General features: G+C 60.1%; 1 protein-coding gene across 3 annotated transcripts in view; it reads right to left on the bottom strand.

Annotated features, from left to right (window-relative positions):
* The window catches only part of SLC12A5 (solute carrier family 12 member 5), a 118,327-nt gene that overhangs the window by 58,740 nt on the left and 40,809 nt on the right, over positions 1-18,778 (bottom strand). For all 3 annotated transcript variants that reach the window (XM_084646127.1, XM_084646126.1, XM_084646128.1), the window contains exons 2-4: positions 5,316-5,410; positions 4,349-4,480; positions 2,035-2,181 (exon numbers count right to left, since the gene is read on the bottom strand). In XM_084646127.1, coding sequence (XP_084502253.1) covers positions 2,035-2,181; positions 4,349-4,480; positions 5,316-5,410 — 374 coding nt within the window. The remainder of the gene's footprint in view (positions 1-2,034; positions 2,182-4,348; positions 4,481-5,315; positions 5,411-18,778) is intronic.

Here is an 18,778-nt window from a genome sequence, read left to right on the forward strand (position 1 = left end):
GAGCTTTCGTGAGCTACAGCTCACTTCATCGGATGCATACTGTGGAAATTACAGAAGCTGGTTTTTATACACACAAACCATGAAAAAATGGGTGTTTATCACTGCAAAAGGTTTTCTCTCCCTCCACCCCACTCTCCTGCTGGTAATAGCTTATCTAAAGTGATCACTCTCCTTACAATGTGTATGATAATCAAGGTGGGCCATTTCCAGCACAAATCCAGGTTTTCTCCAGCCCACCTTGATTATCATACACATTGTAAGGAGAGTGATCACTTTAGATAAGCTATTACCAGCAGGAGAGTGGGGTGGAGGGAGAGAAAACCTTTTGCAGTGATAAACACCCATTTTTTCATGGTTTGTGTGTATAAAAAACATCTTCTGTATTTTCCACAGTATGCATCCGATGAAGTGAGCTGTAGCTCACGAAAGCTCGTGCTCAAATAAATGGGTTAGTCTCTGAGGTGCCACAAGTCCTCCTGTTCTCCTAGTGTTAGAGGCACCCTGGAGCCATGCTGTCTCCTGTGCCCCAGTGGGCCGGGGGCACCAGGCCGGGGGGCCAGGAATAATGCAACACCTGGGAGGGGAGCAGTAATTACTGACCTGGAGGTGTGTCACGAGTGAGAGGGGTCAGGAATCGGGAAGGTGTTTGCCTGTATAAATGACACCAGTATGTCACTTTGTCGTGGGGCAAGGGACGAGCAAAGGGATTGACATTAAACCCGTGGTTGAGTTTTCCGAGCTGGAAGTTGAATTCAGCCCCAGGGTTATTCCCCAGGCGCTCCACCCCTGGGCTGTGGGTCCCAGCATGCCAGCTCCTGCCCAGTTTGCTCCTGGGTGAGCTAAAGCTTCAGAAGTGATCCCTCCAGGAGGGAGCTGGGACCCTTTGGAAGAGAGGCTCTCAGATTGCAGCGCATTGGAGGGCTGCCCAGGGCTGCTCTCCTCAGTAAGGTCTGGTCTGCATGTCAGACCTACGTTGGTGTAATGATGTCGCTTGGGGTGTGAAAAATCCACAGCCCTGAGTGACGCAGTTACACTGACCTAGCCCCCGGTGTGGACAGCGCCGGGTCCACCGACATAGCTACAGCCTCTCAGGGACGTGGATTAACTATGCCGCCGGGACAGCTCTCTCCCATCGGCTCTTTAAACACTACTGGGGCACAGCTGCACCAAAGCAGCGTTTGACGTGTAGACATGCCCTCAGCATGTGACCTGGTTCTTCTTGCTCCGGCATGGCTGCCGTGGCTATTGGTAGCAGAGGGCTGATGGGAGGGCAGGTTGCCCTGCAGCATGGCCCACACCAGGAAAAAGGGTTTTAACATGAGGCTTTCCTGGCCTCTGGCAACTCTGCTGCATACGGGGGGGGGGGGCACCATCTTGGAGGCGGGGCCCCATTTCCATCCAGCTGTAAAACTGCCTGAACTGCACACAAAAGAGCTGTCTCGTTGCATTGCACAGGGCGGAAGACGGCCCACAAGAAGGGGGTGCTGGAATATCAGATTCTGATCCCAGGAAATAAAGTCCCCAAGAAGTAGCTGCTCCCCTCAGTGGGGCCCCCAGGCAGCACACTCCTGCCCGTCTCCAGGATTGATAGAATTGGGACTAGCTTCTGGCTTGTAAAGGCTGGTTTCCCAACAAGGTGATGGGTTTGGTTTATTAGCTGTGTCAGCATTCAGTGTTCCCATCTCGTTCCCTAGTAACAGGTGGCTGGCTGTCTCCAGTCCTCTCTTTCGCTGCAGTCTCCCTCCCCCCAGCACTGGAGTGGGGCTTCTTCCTGACTCCTAGGCTGAGCCATGTTCATGCAAACAGGGGAGGTGAATTATTCCTCCCTGCAGGTCCGAGCGGGCCCTGCCACTCCCAAGGAACTCCAGCCCTTGGCCGGAAGGGAGAGAAGAATGAGCTAGGCCTGTCCATTCAGTGCTGGGCTCTGCCCGTCTCGTCTAACCCCACCTGGACGGGACAGTCCGTGCTGCACAGCAGAGCTTACAGCCCTGGGGTGACGGCTGCACGGCAGGGCGGGGTAACGCCATCACTCACGCAGGAGCAGCAAAGGATGACCATGCAGAATGACTCCATGATGCCAGCAATTCCCACCACCCAGGTGAGGCGCAGGAAGAGGATCACCCCGAAGATGTTTTGCAGGCAGGGCAGGTAAACACCCATGAAAGTGCCCATCCGTGGAGCCTACAGAGAAAAGTATAGCACGATTAGCCACGAGGGAGGCAGCATCACCCCACAGCCCCCCACCCCCGCCGAGACCAAAGGGCCTCTTGAAATGTTTTTCCCTGGGAGGGTCAAGTCCCTGGAAACACGGTGCAGCGACAACTGGGGCTGGGGAGTCACGACCAAAAGAAATGGAGGGGCTCATTTGCTCCATGCCTCGCCATGGCAGCTGTGGAGAACAGTTCAGAGGGGAGGGCTCAGACCTCGGCTGGGCAGAGCAAAGGAGCAGCATGCAGCGCTGGCGAGGGGAGCTCCAAGGCAGGAAACCGCATCTGAGACAGCAGGCTCTTCCGTCCTCTGCAGCGGCCAGGTCAGCGCCTGCCTCCAGGCACGGGGCGTGCTTGGAATACGACAGGGAGAGCGAGTGAAAGGATGCAAACACGGTCGCTGCAGAGGATCGGCTACAGCCACCCTGCTGGAGACAGGCCTCTGCCACCCTACTTGCTGCTGTGCTCTCTCTGCACAGCTGCAGGGCCTTTCGTTCCAACAGCAGCAAGGCTGACTCTGCCCCGCTCCTCTGCACGGGGCTCCCGAGACGCCCCCAAACCCGCCAACGGGGGTTCGGTCTCAGGGGATCAGAGCCGTTCATTTCCCTGTTGGCACGGTGCCAGCTGCGGCCCACGTTGCCCCTCGCCGTGTGGCCGCTCACAAAGGGAGCGGCAGGAAATCGCAGGGACAGGTTGACGCAGGCAGGGTGACCAGACAGCAAGGGTGAAAAATCGGGACGGGGGTGGGGGGTAATAGGAGCCTATATAAGAAAAAGACCCCAAAATCGGGACTTTCCCTCTAAAATTGGGACATCTGGTCACCCTAGGCGCAGTACACTGGGAACTTGCTCCCGGCTGTGACGCTTTGCAGCCCACAGTGCTGGTGGCTCCAGGCTGCCCACTTAGGGCCTGGCTACGTCAGAGAGCTCCGTGGATCGCAATGCACCTGGCTCAAACACAGCCCACCCGGGGCCACAGACACCAGTGGTCCAAGCCACTGGTGTCTGTGGCAGGGAGGCAGGGGGCCACGGCAGCGGCCTGGGGTAGCTGTGCCCCAGTGACAGCCCAGGGCAGCCCGTGAGCACTTCGGAAAGCCTGGTGCTTGGGGATCTCTGGCGGAAGCGATGCAGACACCAGGCGCCTCAGAAGGGTCAGGTGCATCTGGGCCCATGGCAGCGCCCTGGTGATCTTGGCAGCAGCAGCATGAGCCACGTGCTACCCACCTGCTACTGCAGCAAGGACTGGGAGCTGCGGGAGGGCCCCACTCCATGGAGGAAGGCCCAGCTGAGGCGGTAGGACAGGCCTGGACCCTGCCCTGCGAGCCCCAGGGAGCAGGAAGTGAGAGCGTGGGAATTCCTGAACTCCCACAGCTGCAGAGAACCTCACTCAGGCCAGAAAATGCAAATTGAAACCAGGAGCCTCCAGATCCGAGCAAGCGGGAGCTGCTGGGCCCCTAGCCCCTGAGCCGGAAGCCTCACTGCCCGCCCAGGGACTCAATGCAAAGCCTGTGAGTCCTGCAGGGAGAGGGCTAATCCCACTCGCTTGCCCGCTCCCTTGGCCATGTCTGTGTGACTGTGCCATGGCTTAGCACCGACGTGAAGGGGCAAGCCCCTTGGGAGAGAACCCATGGCCCAACGGCCCCTGAGAGCAGCCCCAGAGAACCCCACCGCAGTGCCCCCCCCGATCCCCCCACCAGCAGCCCCAGAGAACCCCACCCCAGATCCCCCCACTAGCAGCCCCAGAGAACCCCACCGCAGTGCCCCCCCGATCCTCCCACCAGCAGCCCCAGAGAACCCCCCCCAGATCCCCCCACTAGCAGCCCCAGAGAACCCCACCGCAGTGCCCCCCCAGATCCCCCCACCAGCAGCCCCAGAGAACCCCACCCCAGTGCCCCCCCAGATCCCCCCACCAGCAGCCCCAGAGAACCCCACCGCAGTGCCCCCCCAGATCCCCCCACCAGCAGCCCCAGAGAACCCCACCACAGTGCCCCCCCAGATCCCCCCACCAGCAGCCCCAGAGAACCCCACCCCAGTGCCCCCCCACCAGCAGCCCCGAGAACCCCCCCAGACCCCACCCCACCAGCAGCCCCAGAGAACCCCCCCATGGCAGCCAGCGCTGGAGCCCGGTGCCGAACCCCTCACCTGTACAGGTTTCTTTTTGGCCCCGTCGTTGTTCTCTGCCTCCTCATGCTCTCGGCTGCCCTGTGGCAGGTTGGTGTAGTTCACGAGGCCACTCAGCAGGGACGAGACCATGGGGCTGGTGTCCATCTCTTCCTGTTAGGGGCAGTGACAGGTGAGGGCGAGACCTGTCCTGAGCCAGCCGCGCCCTCCCTCCATGCTGCCCCCCCCCCCGCGGTCCCTCGGCTCGGTGCTGTGACGAAGCGGGACTGTTCTTAATGTTTCCTCTGAATAGTGTGGGGGTGCCTCAGTTTCCCCTACGCAGTTCTTAAGTATCTAGGGGGTGGGGTAAGGGTGTATGATCGTTGCAGAGCCCTAGAGGGCAGGTGTGTGCAGGGGTCTGGACACAGAGAATGGCCGACACCCTGTTTCCTGGCAACTGATGGCCTGGGCCCTTCCCCCCTGCAAGGTGAGAGCTAAAGGGTTGGAGATCAAAGGAATCGGGTGCCCTCCTGGCCCAGGAAAGGGACAAAGCCCAGAGGAGGAGGGGCTGGAGGGAGTTTCAGTTGGGGGCTGGCTGGAGACATGGCGTGAAGTGCAGACGTGGTTGTCTGGCTCACTGCCCCCAAAATGGACCCAGCTGAGGGGTCCGGTTCTCTGCACCTACAAGCTCTGTGTTAGACCATGTTCTCGTCGTCTAATAAACCTCTGTTTTCCTGGCTGGCTGAGAGTCACGTCTGTCTGTGAAGTTGTGGGGCAGGACCCTCTGGCTTCCCCAAGACCCCGCCTGGGTGGACTCGCTGTGGGAAGCGCACGGAGGGGCAGAGGATGCTGAATGCTCCGAGGTCAGACCCAGGAAGGGGGAAGCCATGTGAGCTGTGTGTCCTGCAGACAAGCTGCTCCCAGAGAGGAGACTTCCCCAGAGTCCTGACTGGCTTCATGGGGAGCAGTTCCAGAGCATCGCCCGGGAACTCCGTGACAGGTGCCCTACCTCGAAGAGGGCCATGTTCTTCCCGTCATACTCCTTGCCCTTCTCCAGGTCTGTGCTGTTGATGAAGGGGCTGCTCTCCTTGGGGTTGCCATCACCTGCAGAGACTCACAGAGATCAGGGCTTGGGCCAGTCACCCCCTCTCCCAGCCAGCAGCCCACACCATGCCAGCTCACCGGCTCACCCACCCTGCTAGTACTGCTCCCACCCAGCATCGGCTGCACAGAGCTCCAGTCACCCCAGCCATCCCCTGGGAGCATGGTGAGAAGCTGAAAGCAGGGCCCCAAGCCCAGCATGGCCCCACCTGCCAGGAGTCATCGGGGACCCACAGCCCTGATGCCAAGGACAGCTGGGATTCTCAGGAACACGTGAGTGAGAGGCCGAATCTCTTCCGAACGCACCATCCAGGGCTGGCTCAGACCACTGACCCGGGCCAACAATGCCCAGGTAGGGGTAGACGGGCACTGCTGGGACTGGGGGGAGAGTGACTGCTCCTGACACCCAGCCATGCCTCGACTACAGGGGACAGAGCCAGGGAAAGCAGCCAGTGTCCCTGGACAGCCTGGCCTTCTCCACCAGAGTCCCCTGCCTAGACACTACTGGGATTTATGGCCAGCATTCCCAAGCTGCACCCCTTGCTGCTCCTGCCGGAGCCTGAGCCCCCCAGCACCACTGCTTAAAGTCACTGGGCAGCCGCCCGGGAGGGAGGCCTGGTGGGTATTAGACTCAGAGCAGCAGGCTCTGTGCCCTGAGCCCCAGCAGAGGGAGTCATGCTCCCAGCCCCCATGGAAGGGGATCCACGCCCCGGCACCAGCACTGGGATTCCCAGCCCCTGTGCAAGGGGATTTCCAGACCCCTGGTGTACAGTCCCTAATGTACTTAAGGCATCTCTGCCGGTTTGCTCTGTGGGCAGTGAAGTGCTGAGAAAAGAGGCAAAATCCTGGCTCCAGTGCACAGGTGGGTGAGTAAGAGGGCACTGGGGCAGCCCGGCCTGGCAACTGGGCAGGGGGCAGTCAGACGGAGCAGGGCTGCTCTGCCAGGAGAGTGGGCTAACTACGCACAGCCTTGGCCCAGGCCCCACCGTGTCCCCCACATGTGGAGAGCCAGCAGCCCCGCAGCCTGAGCAGAGGGGAGGTTGCCAGAGCAGCGGCCTCAGGGCGCTCCCCCGACAGCCCAAGTACCCAGGCCCCACAGAGGGACAGCGCATGCACCAGCCTCTGCACTCTGTGCCCCATCCCCACCCAGGCACGGCACCCACCCAAGCTTCAGGGTCATGGGACTGCAGCCAAAGAGCACAGACATCAGTTGAAGTGAGTCGTGTGCACCCATGATGGGAACAGGCCCTGGCCCGGCGCTCCCCCAGGCCAGACCCAGCCACGACAGAGCCACGGCCTATTCTGCCCATGTGCGGGGGCCCTCTCCTGGGAGCCAGAGCTGCCTCTGGGATTGGGCCCAGGCTGGCTGCCCCTGAAGGCAACGCAGAACTAAAGAATTGTTGAGTGGCCCCTGGGGTCCAGCCCACATGGGAAGCACTGCAGAGCAATGGGGCCGCCAGCTGCCAGGGAGACCCGCTCCGTCTGTAGCTCTGTGAGGGGAGAGCAGCAGGTCTGGAGGCTGAGAAGGATCTTTTGGGGGCCGCGTGGGAATGGGCTGAGCAGTGTAGCGAGGGGACCTGTTGGGGGCGCCAGGTCCAGCTGGAGCAGGGTGATGCTCACAGGTTCTCTGGCAGAGGCCTGGCTGTCTGCAGCACAGACGACCTCGCTCTGAAGGACCAAGAGCCAGACGTAGCAGTAATGAAAAGTGCAGAGCTGCGGAAAGAACTCAGGGTGGGAGATCTGCAGCTGGGACAGGTGCAAGGGGAGTAGTGTGTTTTGAGGAGCACGGGCACAACCAGGGAGCAGCAAAGGGGGGTGGGACTGAGCAGCCCCAAGAACTGCTGCGAGCCCAACCACAGAGCAGCTGCCCCAGTGAGCTCCTGCGTGCCAGCCCCACCCTGAGCGCCCGCGGGGGAGCCCACCGAAGCAGGCCTGGGAATTGGCCGAGATCCACCCAGACCCCGGGGACATTGGCAGCTGGAATCCAATGAGAGCAACTCACTCGCCTACGCAGCCCGCTTGGGACAGAGCTGCCTGCGCCCGCTTCAGGGGAAGGCTGGAGCTCCTGGGGGTCTCTCAGGGGCAGGGAGACATGGACTGCTCAGGGGGAACCCCGACACCAGCTGTGCACAAAGCACCCCATGGGACAGGCAGAGCGAGTCCATGGACAGGGACAGCGCGGCCTGTGGCGCTGGGAACCCGCTGACAGCCTGGCACAGCACTGCTCTCGATGGCTGGGTTCAGGTCAGGGCCTCACAGAGCCAAGGAACTGGGTGTGACACAGCAGGGAGTGGGGTGGACTGACCGGGAAATGGCATCTAGTTCTGCTGGGACTGTCTGCACAGGGGATGGGAGAGCAGGGGGTGAATCCACTGGAGTGAGGAGACCTGAGCCTGTCACCTGAGCTGGGAGAGGGTTGGGCCCAGGTGACACCTTTGCCCGGGAAACTGGACAAAGGCTGCAGGAGAGAGCCTGCTGGAGGGGTTTTGGTTTCAGTTTTGTGCTGGGTGGTGGAAAGCAGGGGAACCCCAAGGCTGGAGTCTAAACTCCCTGCTCCCCAGAAAGACTTAAGTGAGGGCTCCTGGTTGTACCCACAAGCTCTGTTTTAGACTGTTCCTATTGTCCAATAAACCTTCCGTTTTACTGGCTAGCTGAGAGTCACAGTGGTTCCCAGGAAGAGGGGTGCAGGGCCCTGACTCCCCCACACTCCGTGACTGGGCAAGGGGCAGAATTTTCAGACTGCTCTGCGATTCCCAGGTCTCTCCAGAGGGAACTCCTTGCTCCCCGGGGGAGGAACAGTAGCCACCTGGCTTCGGTGCTTTGGCTGCATCCAGTAGGTTTTAGCACATGCCCCTGCCGAGGAACATGCCAAGTGCAGCCTGTCCCCTGTGGGGTTCCTCGCGCCCCAGGAGAACCTCACTCAGCGGCTGCAGAGCCGATCGGAGGCTGAGCACAGCTCCCCTGGCAGTGGCAGGGCCTGGGGTGAGCCCACGTGCTCTCAGCCAAGGGAAGGGTCTGCCTGGGACATGGAACCACAGGTTGCAGTTTAATGAAACCAATGCTGCCCAGCCACACAGGGCTCTGTCAGCTCCTGTCACAGGAGAACCACCAGTGCTAACAAACAGGCCCAGCAAGGTCTAGACAGCCTCCATATCCCTGCCAGCCCCATGCCATGGCCAAGAGCTAGGCAGCCCCCAGGGAGTGAGAGGAGGAGGAGAGGAAGCTCCTGTTCTGCCGAGCTTTGGTCCAAACACACCCAGCGCCCTGACAGAGGGGACATGCTGCTGCCATTACCCAGCCCAGGGCCCCAGCGCTCGGCAAGTCCCAGCAATGCTCCCTGCTGTGTGGGAGAGAAGCCCACTGACCCCCAGGATGCTGCGCAGGGCCCAGGACGCCCGTCTATGCCCTGGGCTGAGTCCCAGCCCATTATGTAGCTGCGCCACGTGGGGCTCAGCTGTCCAGAGTGCAGAGGGGCAGAGAACACGCTGTCACAACACAAGCGGCCTCGCTTACTGGTGTCACGGGACTGCAGTGCCCCGAGTCTGCTGCACGCCACAGCCTGCAAGGAGCCTGGGTGACCAAGATGTGATGATGTGACACAGCAGGGAGGGGGGAGTGCTGACCTGGGAATATGCCCTGGGGATGGGAGACCTGAGAGCCTGTCACCTGAGCCAGGAGGGGGAGGGGAGGGGGAGGTAACACCTCTGCCCAGGAATGTGGACGGAGGCTGCAGCAGGGAGCCTGCTGAGTGGGTTTAGTTTCAGTTTGGGGCTGGGTGGAGGAACACAGGGAACCCCAGGGCTGGGGTCTAAGCTCCCTGCTCCCCCAGAAGGACTTGACTGAGGGGTCCTGGTTGTACCCACAAGCTCTGTTTTGGACTGTGTTCCTGTTGTCCAATAAACCTTCTGTTTTACTGGCTGGCTGAGAGTCTCAGTGAATCCCAGGAAGAGGGGTGCAGGGCCTGGACTCCCCCACACTCCGTGACACAAGTGGGAGTATTTTGTAATATTGTTATGAAGCCTATGTGTGTCTCAGTTTCCCCTATGTGCTGCACTGTTACCCAGTGACGCAAAAGAACTGTTTGCTCTCAGGACAGGCTGAAGTATGTGGGTGTCCCTAGTCTGGGTCGAGGTCTCGATATCAGCGGAGTGGCTGAGAAGACCATGGCGAATCCAGTCGCCAGGACATGGACACCTAGCAACCAGAGGGCTGTGGCCTTCCCCACCTCTCCTAGGGAGCTGAACAACGGTCCCCAGCTCCAGAGCAGAGGACGGGAGAGGTGGGGGAGGAGAGCTGGCTGCTGGACCGAGCCGGGGCTCTCACCCGGGTCTGACCAAGGAGGAGACAGACGGAGCTTGAACCAAGGGGTCCCTACAGCTTGGCTGGGCGCTGGGCTAACCAGACTGGACTGTGCTTTACCCTTCAGTTCTCTGTGCTACCCTAAGGCTTGCCTGGGCCATGTCCCAGCTAGCGAATAAACCCGACTGTGGGACAGCGCTGTGTGAGCGTCACTGCCCATGCTGGGCGAGGGACGTCCGTACGCGTCTCCCTCAGGGACTTGCTGACGGAGCTCCCGGGGGCTGCAAGCCCAGAGGTTGTGTGTAGCTGCACGGCCTACCCTGGAGGAAGAATGAGAGGCCTAGGGCACACCAGAGGGGTTCGTCCTAGACCACTCCGAAGATGGGGCCATACACCAACCCTGTGGGGCTGTGACACCCTGTCCGCGCCCTCCCCAGAGGAGGTACAGCCTGTTGGTGACGTTATTCGCAATGGACAGAAACAAGCAATTCCAAACCACACGTCACGTTCCCAGAGCAAAGGATGCTTGGGCAGCGAGAGGGAGACGGGCAAAGGGAGCCCAAGACCCCTTGCTGCCCTGCAACAGCAGAAAACAGGCCGCGCACCACGTGTGTCAATCACAACCACCAGAGAACTGCAGCCTCGGCAAACATGGCAACCAGCCTCTAACTCCTGGCTCAGCTGCCGTGCCCCGTGCCTGCCTGAGGTAGTGATTCATCGTCTGCGGTACGTCTTCCCCAGGCGTGGCACCCCAAGGCCGAAGTGCTTGGCGGGGCAAACTACCTGCTGTCCACAGCATTGGTGCAGGAGCGCTGTTTGCCTAGTTACTGCAGGGGGGTTAGAGCTTCATACGCCGCAGCAAGGCAAAGCCTGGTACAGATCTTCACCGGGTGTAAAGTGGAAGTGGCTGAGGATCTGGCCTCAGCTCCTAACCCAGCCAGCAGCTCAAGGACTCTGAGCACAGCCAGCCTACAGCCCAGCCCTGCGGTGCCAAGCCCGACACAAGCTGCAGCTCTGCACACACCCCTGGGGGACAGCATCACCCCCATTTTACAGAGAGGAGCTTGGGCACAGATCTCAATGGGTGCTAGGCACTTAAATCGCTTGGAGGTTCTGGGCCAAGGTGGCATGCTTAAGGCCACTCAGGGAGCCTGTGGCAGAGTCAGGGACTGAACCCCCAGGTCTCTGGAGTCCCAGGCCTGCACCCTGCCCACCCCAGCTTGTCACACCTGTCAAAGGAAACTGTGGGCCTGCAAATCAGCCCACTGCCACTTCAGTGCCTGACTTGAGAGCCCAACCTGTCCCAGAGTGACAGAAAAACCAAGTCAGAGCATCAGACACCAGCAATCTTACCTGCCTACCGTAATCCCAGCTGAACCGCCACATACGTGTTAGTCTCACCTCTGGTTACTCCTCACCTCACACACACAAATCCTAGGTTGCAGTGACAGTTTCACTCAGCACCATACACTAGTGTGAAGAACACAGGTGGTCTGTATAGCTTTTTATGTACTATCCTTTTGTACGAAGGAATCTGTCAGAGTGCAGCCAGATTGCTTGGTTGTAGCTCACTTTTCATTTACAAATATTGTACAGAATGCATATTATATAATAGCCACATGCGGGTATGTACATGGACACATGCACACCCATCCAGCTCAACTTTCTTAAAAGTGTACTACCCAGAGCTCTGGGGGGACGTACAAAAATGCGATAAACTGCATATCAGCTAGGACCCTTGGCCGAACGAAGTGTATGTGCCCATCACACTCACACAGGCTCAAGAGGCTCTGTATTTAGCTACATCTCTATTCAGAAACAGCCCAAGCAGCCACACTGGAATCACCCACCCCATTACTAATGAGTGAATCTCTGAAAACAAGGTTGCCAATTTCCTCCTTCCCGCCGCAGTGATGCTGCTAAGAAGCAGCAAACAGCTCAGACCGATGCAGGACAGACACCAGAACAGGATGCGCAGCCTGCCCTCACCCTCCACCCCGCGAGTGCTGCTGACTGGGACAAGAAAGAGACAAACAGGAATCTGCCTATGGACAATGCTGCCAGGCACTGTGCACTGCAGCTGTCCTAGGCAGGGGCCCAGAGGCAATCTGCTAGATTCCCATGGCTGAGCCCCAAGGGGCTTCAGCTGAGTCAGAACCTTGAGGCCTGGAGAGGAGGGTGAGGGAAGGGACACTGGAGGCTGCAGGGGGAGATCCTGCCATGATGCCTTTCTGGGGCAGAAGGGTTGTTTCATATAGAAACACAGGGTTGGAAGGGACCTGAGAGGTCACTAGCCCAGTCCCCTGCACCAAGGCAGGGCTATACATTATCTAGAACCGTGGTTCTCAACCCTTCTGTGCTGGTGACCCCCTTTGTGACCCGCTTCCTTAAATATCATTCAGTAAATGATGAATAATACTTAGAGCCCGCGTTAGGGATGGCAAGCAGGGCAACTGCCCAGAGCCCCGTGCCACAGGGGGCCCTGCAAAGCTAAGTTACATGCTTCAGCCCTGGGCACCAGGGCTCGGGCTACAGCTAGAGGCCCCCCTGTGATGTGGGGCCCCTGGGCAATTGCCCTGCTTGCCACTCCCTAATGCCAGCCCTGGTGACCCCCCTAAACTTGTCCTGTGACCCCTCCCCCAGGTTGAGAAACACTGATCTATTCTAGACCATCCCTGACAGGGGTTTGTCTAACCTGCTCTTAAACACCTCCAGTGACGGGGATTCCACAACCTCCCTGGGCAATTTGTTCCAGCACTTAACCACCCTGACAGCTAGGAAGTGTTTCCTAAAGTCCAACCTAAACCGCCCCTGCTGCCATATAAGCCCATTGCTTCTTGTCCTGCCCTCAGTGGATAAGGAGAACAATTTATCACCCTCCTCTTTATAACAATCTTCGAGGTACTTGAAGACTGTTATCATGTCCCCCCCTCAGTCGTCTCTTCTCCAGACTAAACAAACCCATTTTTTTCAATCTTCCCTCATAGGTCATGTTTTCTAGACCTTTAATCATTTTTGTTGCTCTCCTCTGGACTTTCTCCAATTTGCCCACATCTTTCCTGAAGTCTGGTGCCCAGAACTGGACACAATACTCCAGCTGAGGCCTTATCAGTGCTGAGTAGAGCAGAAGAATTACTTCTCGTGTCTCGCTTACAACACTCCTGCTAATACAGCTCAGAATGATGTTCACTTTTTTTGCAACAGTGTTACAAATTTTTATATTTGTAACTCATATTTAGTTTGTGATCCACTATAACCCTCAGATCCTTTTCTGCAGTATTCCTTCCTAGGCAGTCCTTTCCCATTCTGTATTTGTGCAATTGATTGTTCCTTCCCAAATGGAGTACTTTGCTTTTGTCCTTATTGAATTTCATCCTATTTATTTCAGACCATTTCTCCAGGTTGCCAAAATCATTCTGAATTCTGATCCTGCCCTCCAACGTGCTCGTGACCCCTCCCAGCTTGGTGTCACTCACGAACTTTATAAGTGTATTCTCTATGCCATTACTCAAATCATTTATAAAGACACTGACAAGAACCAGACCCAGGACAGATCTCTGTGGGACACCACTCGATATGCCCTTCCAGTTTGATTGTGAACCATTGATAACTACCCTCTGAGTATGTTTTTCCAACCAGTTGTGCACCCACCTTACAGTAGCTCCATCTGAGCTATATTTCCCTAGTTTGTTTCTGAGAAGGTCGTGAGACGATAACAAAAGCCTTACTAAAGTCGAGATATGTGACATCTACTGCCCCCCGCAACCCCCAAGGCTTGTTACCCTGTCAGAGAAATTCCCTCCTCATGGGCACTGTGGCTTTGGGAGAGGTGTGACTGAGGAGACAGAGGGGAGCTCTAGGGAGGGCAGTCCATGCAAGGGGTGCGGTGGGAGGAGGCCCAGGGGCAGGAGTAGGAGGAAATAAATTGGCCTCTGGCAGAGCAAGAGGGGAGCGTGGGTGAAGGAAGGAAGAGAAAGACACACACAGCAGCCCCAGCGGGCAGAGGCAGGCCATAGTCCTACCTGCTATCTCCTGAATGCAACCCACCAGGGAATGAGGTGTGCAATGGGATCAGCTCCTCTGTGGGCTTCCAGCCACCAGAAGTGGAAACCCAGAGGACAATGCTGGTACCGGTACCCACCCCCTGCACAAGGCACTATGCTGCATACTCTGGAGAAATGGCTAGCGACGCTGGCCCCTCTTCCCTGGAGGAAGCCTCGCTGCAGGGGCAGTGGCTGCGGCTTTCTCCCCTTAGCGAATGGTGCAGGGACTGGAGTCACACGATCACGCCACAAACAAACAAACAAGCAGAAATGAGGCTGAAAATGTCCAGCGAATCCCCACAAGCCCAGGGGGAGTAGCACGTACCAGGTCTGGGAAAGGAGAGCAAGCCCCACAACTCAATCCCTGTGATGCCAACAGGGCCAGTCATTCAGAGTCCTCACCCCAGTGAGCCAGTAGGAAGAGGGCAGCCAGCCCCTGGTGGCACCGCAGGGCCGGCATGTTAGCAATGAGCTCCCCTCCCCAGAACCCCCGCTCTGCACCGGCCAGATGGAGCCAGACCTGGAACCCAAGAACTCCTTGTCTTGGTCAGCGAGCACCAGCCAAAGAGCTGGGCCAGGGGCGGGGGGTGTGGAGATGGATGCTGTGTATCGATTACATGACTAATCTCTCCCCAGAGGCTTGGAGAAGGAGACAACCTACCTGGGGAGATCACAGATGCCATGCGAGTGCCCCAGGCTGCACTGCCCTGTTCCCATGGCCACCCCAGGGGGATGGCGGGTAGCCGCAGCCCCTCTCTGTGGAGGGGAATGGGGCGCAGTCCTCCAGCCCCGGCGCCTGGGGAACACAAGTGTCTCCAGGTGCCCCACAGCACCCCAGAGCCAGCGATGGCAGGATCCCAGCCCACCGCCCCGCCACATTGCTGTTACCTTCAGCCCCAGGCTGCGGAGAGGCGAGGCCAGGGGAGCAGGGGGCTCCGGCGGGGCAGAGCCCGCGCCGAGAGCAGAGGCCAGGGCAGAGCAGCTCCCTTTGCCCAGCGCCTCGCCGTGCAGAGACGGGCCACAGCCTCACCGGGCTGGTTTCCATGGCAACGGAGAGCAGGAGTGAGCGGTGGACCCGGCAGCCCCGGCTCTTACTTAACGATTGCGCTGGCCCGGCCCGTGGGCCCCCTGGCTCCTGCCGCGCACTGGAGGGGCCTCGGGGGCCACAGACACCCCTCGGGGGGCTCTGCACCTCCCCACGCAGCCTCCACCCAGGAGCTCCCTGCACCCCACCCGCAGTCATCCCAATCTTCCCACACAGAGCCTGTGGGGCCAGCCAGCTGCTGCTGTCTGGTGTGTCACTGAAACCCCACAGGCCAGCACCTAGCCCCACATCTTACCCCCCGCCAGCACCTACCCCACATCTTATCCCCCGCCAGCACCTTCCCCACATCGTATGCCTCCTGCCAGCACCTAGCCCCACATCTTACCCACCCAGCACCTAGCCCCACATCATACCCCCCACACCCCACATGCCAGCACCTAGCCCCACATCCTACCCGCACACACACCAACTCCTACCACCCCACATCTCCCTCAGACAGCACCTCCCCACTGCATTCCCATTTTGGCCCTTGCATGGCTGACGTCTCCCTACATCCCATGGGCAGCGATGGGCACTGAACACCGTGGGCTGGTAAAAGCCAGCCCCAAAGCCTCGGCGCAGCCAGGCTAACCAGGGGGGCAGGTGGGGTGTCCCTGAGCTCATGGGAATGGCTCAAGCTAATCCAGACCCAGGCAGATCCTGCAGGCCTCGTCTCCTCCACCCCACATGGCTCTGGCCCAGGGAAATGCCAGGCAGCACCATGGATCAGCGCAGGAACTGTCTCCTCTGGCCATCACATGAGAGCGATGCCGGGAATCTCCTGTCCCCAGACACTCGCAGTCATGGGCCCTACATGTCGAGCCGCAGCCCAGGGACAGCCTGGCATGTGCGCGGTGCCCTGGTGTGCGGGAAAGATGCAGACGCAGCCTGAGCTAAGGGCCAGCTCTGTGCAGGACCCTCCCCACGTGCTCCCTGCTGGGTGCAGGGCCAGGCCCGGAGGGGAGAGGCTGTCACGCCCGCAAGGCAAGAAGGCTTGTGCAGACTTGGAGGGAGGGAGCGGGGCGGGTCACAGGTGCTGCCCAGGGCAGTGTCTTAGGGCTGGCCAGGGCCGGGCAGGAGTCCCCGGGGAATAGCTAGTTTCGCTCTCCCCATCCTCACTGGGTAGGATGGGCCCTGCTGACACCTCCTGTTTGTCCCGGGGATGTGGCTGGGGCTGGGGGGGCTCCCTAGGAACTTGCCTGCTGCTCCATTCCCCAGCCGGCCCCTCTCGCTCACTGGCAAAATGGGAAACAGAGACCTGAGCGAAGGGGCAGTGCAGGGAGGGAGCCGTCTCAGGCCAGAGGAGGCCCACATGGGACTGTGCCAATGTAATGCCCCCCTGAGTGCCCCAGTCAAGGTGTCCTCATGCACTGGCCCTGCCAGCCCCACCTCCCACAGCTTGGACTGCCCGTGGAGCCTGGCGGGGGCTTCACAGTCTCTCAGAGCCCCGGGGGGGTGGCTCCCTAGGGCCAGCTGTGAGACAATGACAGCGCAAGGCGCGGGAGCTGCATGGGGTAGGGGACAGAGAGAGTAGTAAATGGAGCAGGACTCTGGGGGTGGGGCGCATGCTGCCGAGAGGTCTGAGTCTCTCCTCTCTCCTTGCACAGCATGGTGCCCCCATGTGGGTCCCATGGGAGGGCCTGCTGGGCCCTCCGCCAGCCGCTGTGTCCATTCGTTGCTCAGGGCCAGAGGTGCCAGAGCTCACAGCCCCAGCAGCCCCAGGCTGCTCTCGCCGGCTGGAGCCATCCCGGCTCAGGAGTCGGTCCACGCCCCAGGCCCTGCGAAGGGGTGCGCTGGGGGTTCTCTGTGCACGGGGCTGCCCCCAGCTGGCACCAGCATGCTATTTGCACACACAGACCATCCGGCACACTCACACCGGCCTCTGACAAGCCCTTGGCCGCGGCCTGGAGAAGCTCCTGGGCTCTGGCTGCTTGTGCCAGTGACCATCAGTCATGCTGCCAGCAGTGGGGAAGGCAGGCGGGAAAGCAGCTTCCCCATGAGGGCAATCAGGAGCCCGGGCTGAGGGCTGGGAGTCTGGCTGGGGCAGTACAGGCCATGTTCAGCCCACCCCCGAGATGCATGCACGCTGCCCCCCAGCCCAGGCAGTGCCAAGCCCTCTAGGGCTGGAAGGAGTTAAGCACCGCAGGCTGCCGGGGTCCCAGATGATGGATGGGCTCCCGGCTCCTGCTGGAGACCATTTTGCCGCAGAGGGGCTGGTGCAGCCTCTTCCCGGCAGCTCGTCACACCGTTTGTGGGCTGTGCGGGCACCACAGCCAAACCAGGCACCGCAGCCCCGCTCGGATCAGCCCAGCCCCGTGCCCTCGGCTCCCAGCTCGGTCTCTCTGCTCCCGCTCCTGCTCACACTGGAGCGTCCTGACCTCAGCGAGGCCCCTGTCCACTTGACGGGCCTGAGCCACGAACGTCCCCCCATGGATGCAGTGAGACAGGGCACTGCGGCCATGACTGCGATCCTCTGACTTCTCCGGCGCGAGGGCTGCTGGGCTCAGAACCCAGCTGGCAGCGACCCCCCACTCACCCCCCTGCAGATGCCACTAGCCCACAGCTCGGCCCAGCCCAAGCCTGAGACACAAAACCTGGGGGGAGAAAGGGGGTCAGCAGCTTGGGAAGCTCCAGGCACGAACCCCTCAGGGCTCCATGGTGCTGGGAGCTCAGGGGAGAGTGGGGTCGGACCCCCATGGCAGCTGCAGCAGTGAGCACAGCTGGGCAGGGGCACAGGGCTGGGCTGTCCCTGCTGCGGTGGTGGCCCCGAAATGAAGAGCCGGAGGAGCAAGCGCAGGCTTCGATTCCCTGCTCTAAGCTTCCCTCCCTCCCCTGGGAACACTCAACCTGAATCGGCCGTTTAATTTGCTCTGGCACTTGGCAGGGCTCGCGGCTGGATTACTGGCAGAGAAACAACAGCCCCAGCGCGGGTATCGGCTAATCCCCTCTCAGTGCAGGGAGAACCGCCGGCTGGGGAGGGCAGAGCACAGAACACGCGCCCCAAGCTCCCTGCATGCCCAGCTACAGGGGAGGGGGCATGAGCTGCAGCATCCCCCCCCCCCCGCACCTGGCAGGGGCTCCTGTGGGGCTCCCTGACCTGCGCAGGGCAGCACTGAGGCGCCGTGACTGTCTCTGCCACTCCACAGCAGCGGGCGCTACCTGGGTCGAAGCAGGGCCAAGGCGGACGGCAATCTGCCCTCCTAACAGCTTTTCGTTCCATCTTAAATTGGGCTGGAAACGTCACTGCCCACTGAACACGTTACATGGAAGGGGGGAGCCCAGAGCCAGACCCCTGAGGGGCTAACTGACCAGAGCAGATCCCTGAACCCCAGGGATGGGGGGCCAGGCCGAAGAAGCTGCCTTCACTCACGGTGGGGTCAGCATGTCCTTCCCTGGCACTCCCCCACTTCCTTGTGCCCAAAGAGCACCTGGAGGGGCTGCAGGACGCTGCATAGATCAGTGGCAGAGACCCACAGCTGCCAGCCAGCCGCTCCAAGAAGCTGAGACCAGGTCTGAACAATGAGGGGCGGCTGTCTGGAGGGCCCATGGGGGTTCCACCGGGTGCAGCACGGACTCCTCCGGCCTGCAGTCAGGACAGGAGGGCAGGCCCGGGGTATGCAAGACCCAGGCTGTGTGCCCCTGTATTGTGACGGTGCCTGGAGTCTGGTTAACAGTGAGCCACTCCTCAGGCCTGGCCTGGACGCTGGAATGGGGCTATTTATAGAACGGGAAATCTCCCTGCACAGCCCCATCTGCTGTACCCACACCACGCCTCCCCAGAGCCCTGTGGTCAGCCCAGCCTTCTCCAGCAAATGCGCCCAGCTCTGGGCAGGGGGGCTGGGCCAGCCTGCATCAAGTGTGATCTGGGAGCCAGGTCCCACCAGATATGCTCAGCCTCCCCCACTTCCCTGACAAGGCCCTTCCCCTGATCTCCTTCCTTCAGCC

The sequence above is a fragment of the Lepidochelys olivacea genome (assembly GCF_965140295.1).
Source record: "Lepidochelys olivacea isolate rLepOli2 genome assembly, chromosome: 13".
NCBI lineage: Eukaryota > Metazoa > Chordata > Testudines > Cheloniidae > Lepidochelys > Lepidochelys olivacea.